This window comes from Capsicum annuum, chromosome 1 (assembly GCF_002878395.1).
Source record: "Capsicum annuum cultivar UCD-10X-F1 chromosome 1, UCD10Xv1.1, whole genome shotgun sequence".
NCBI classification, from domain to species: domain Eukaryota; kingdom Viridiplantae; phylum Streptophyta; class Magnoliopsida; order Solanales; family Solanaceae; genus Capsicum; species Capsicum annuum.
This window is the reverse complement of record NC_061111.1, coordinates 177454183-177456900: the sequence shown is the minus strand read 5'-3', so window position 1 is coordinate 177456900 and position 2718 is coordinate 177454183. Positions and strand designations below refer to the sequence as shown.

The 2718-nt window shown below is 36.1% G+C and overlaps 1 protein-coding gene across 1 annotated transcript; it reads right to left on the bottom strand.

The window, feature by feature from the left end:
- Positions 1-781: 781 nt before the first annotated feature.
- LOC107856211 (50S ribosomal protein L34, chloroplastic) lies at positions 782-2474 on the bottom strand. Its single transcript, XM_016701198.2, has 2 exons — positions 2087-2474; positions 782-1189 (listed from the first exon to the last, which is right to left on the bottom strand). Exons 1-2 carry the CDS (start codon positions 2295-2297, stop codon positions 927-929), a joined length of 474 nt encoding a protein of 157 aa, XP_016556684.1. The 5' UTR covers positions 2298-2474; the 3' UTR covers positions 782-926.
- Between the last annotated feature and the right edge of the window lie 244 nt (positions 2475-2718).

Genomic DNA, 2718 nt, shown 5'->3' with positions numbered 1-2718 from the left:
CTGTCTAGTATGTATTGATGGATCAGTTTCTGGCTCGACAGGGGCTGTCGAAATAATTGTTGTAAAGCATGCATAACCACTTTCCACAAGTAAAAGTACCAAGTGGATAAAGTGCACTAGCTACCAATTTTAACTCATTGGGATCTGGTGGAATCATAAGAAACTAAGACAATGAGAACTAAACTAAGGATATCCTCCACACTCTATATAGTGTATTATCAGTTAGGAATGAAGATATACTAAGCCAAATATTCTTTATCCGTACCATCAAATGATTTCTATATCATATTTCCACTCTACACGTGCCAACAGCCAAATGATCTCTACAGCATACTTGTAAAATGCATCATGAAGACAGATGCAAGTGTGGAAATCACCTAATGTTGAAATAACTGCAGTTACAATCCAAGCTCACCCAACTACATGCTCCACCACCAAGTGAAGAATGACTTATGAGAACAAAATAGTACCCTTATAGGGCCTGTGTTCAATGCCCATAAAATGCCGCAAACATGTATGTAAATGCATGTCAGTCTCCTATTTCCCTGTTTGGAGGAACAAGTTTCTTTGAATACTTCCCCAATGACAGAAATGAAAAAGGAAATCAAATAATAGATTGTGAGAATATTTTGATCATGTCATTAGACCCCGGAAAAAGCCCTATAGGCTATAATTAATCAGACAACTGAAAACCTACAGAGTCTACGAATTTCTCAGGGTGATTTGTTGATGAGACCCATTAACAAGAAGAAGAAGAACAAATCAGAAGGAGCCAAGAAAAGGATCAAAGAGATGGTGGATAACTGAAAAAGCGAGTTGGTTCTTTATATAAAACAAACGAAAATTACAGCAGTCCTACTGCAAGAAAATTTCTGAAAAAGATGACATAGTACCAACAAAAATCAGTTACGAGAAAACAATAAATGTTAAGCTTTTTTCCCAGTTCTAGGTGAAGACTTTGGGCAGAGATCCCATCGGCCTTTTGCACGTCTGCGCTGAATAGTTGCTCTGCCACTGGTGGTGCTCATCCGCTTGCGAAAACCATGTGTTCGAGCCAACGACTTCCTTGATCTATTCCTCTTAGTCTGACAAAGAGCATACTTCTTTGCCATCACCACCAGGCCACGCCTTTTGGTGGTGCTCACTCCAATGTTGGAATTGAAGCCAAAGCCCAAGCCAAGTGATGAACCTAAGCCAGAAGTTAACTATTAGCTGGCTACTACTCATCATGCCAATTTAAATACGAAAGTTATCATAGCCTCCATGTATTTACAAACTTTCTCCGTTCAATTGTATTATCATCCAGCTTTAACCAATGGATTTTGATCATAAAACCAGAAATACAATTCAACTTTTTCAATAGTACACCAATGATGTCAGACCTAAAATATCCACAATAGATATTACAAACATGAATAATATGGAATACTAAACATCAGAAACAAGAATGGCAATATACCTTTTTTACCTTCAAATCCATTAGTGGATAGAATACAACACAACAGGACTCAAGATAAGACTATAAGTCGTTTGGTGTGAGGTATAAAGGGATAAATAGTTCCGGAATAAAATGAAGGACTACTTTATCCCATGTTTGGTGTGAGATATTAGTTAGTACCGGGATTATTTATCCCACCATTTACATCATAGTGACGAGATAAGTTATCCCCACATATATATGGTGGGATAACTCTTTCTCAGCCAAGTTGTCTGGTGTGAGCTATAAGGTAATAATCCCGGATAAAACGTAAGACTATTTGTCGTGCATTTGGTTGGAGATATTAGGTAGTCGTGAGATTATTTATCCCCCACTATTTGTACCATAGTGATAAATAAGTTATCCCACCGTGTATATGAGATAACTTGTTCCCAACCAAACCCCCTAAAGGGAATTATTATCTGTTTACAGTATGCCCAAAAGAACATTTTAAAATGCACATATTGAGATTATATGGATACGGAATCAAGAAACATCCCCTAATTACGAATTCAAATGCAAGAGAAATTTCCAATTCACCCAACAAGTTAATATCACTTTCCAAATTGCCACTTGAAAAATCAAAATGAAGATAGAAGTGGTACTTACCAGAGAAGGAAGTTGAAGCAGATAAGGTAGAGAGTGGAGAAGAAGGAAGGAAAGAACAGTGAAGCAAACCGGGGCATGTTGAGGCCATTTTCAAAGATGTCATTCTTGAGGAAGGAGCAGTAACAGTAAGTAAAGAACGCGAAGAAGCGGATGTGCGGTGAATTCCTCCTATTCCTGAACATACCCAACTTCCTACTGATAAACAAGCCATTCTTTTTCTCTCTAAAACTGTTCTCCTACCTCCCTCTCAGGTTTTATTGCCTTATCTGCAAATCCAAGGGACTGTTTGGGGATTCCCAAAGGATACACGGGTCTAGGGTGTATAAGAACACTACTCTACTCTCTATTTTTATTTGTCTCTAGTTTACTTTGACACACTCTTGAAGAGCAATAAAGAAAATAATACTTAATTTTATAATTGTTCTTTCAATAATAAATTTAATAAGTCTTCTGCCATGTGAATCATATTTTTTTGAAGTTGAAATTCACCATGAATACAAATTATACTCTCTTTATTTTATTTTACTTGTCATAATTTGATTTGACATATTAATTAAAAATAATAATTAATAATATGATTACTTTATCATGATATCCTTATTAAATACTGTTTATATTTTAATTTGGAGAAA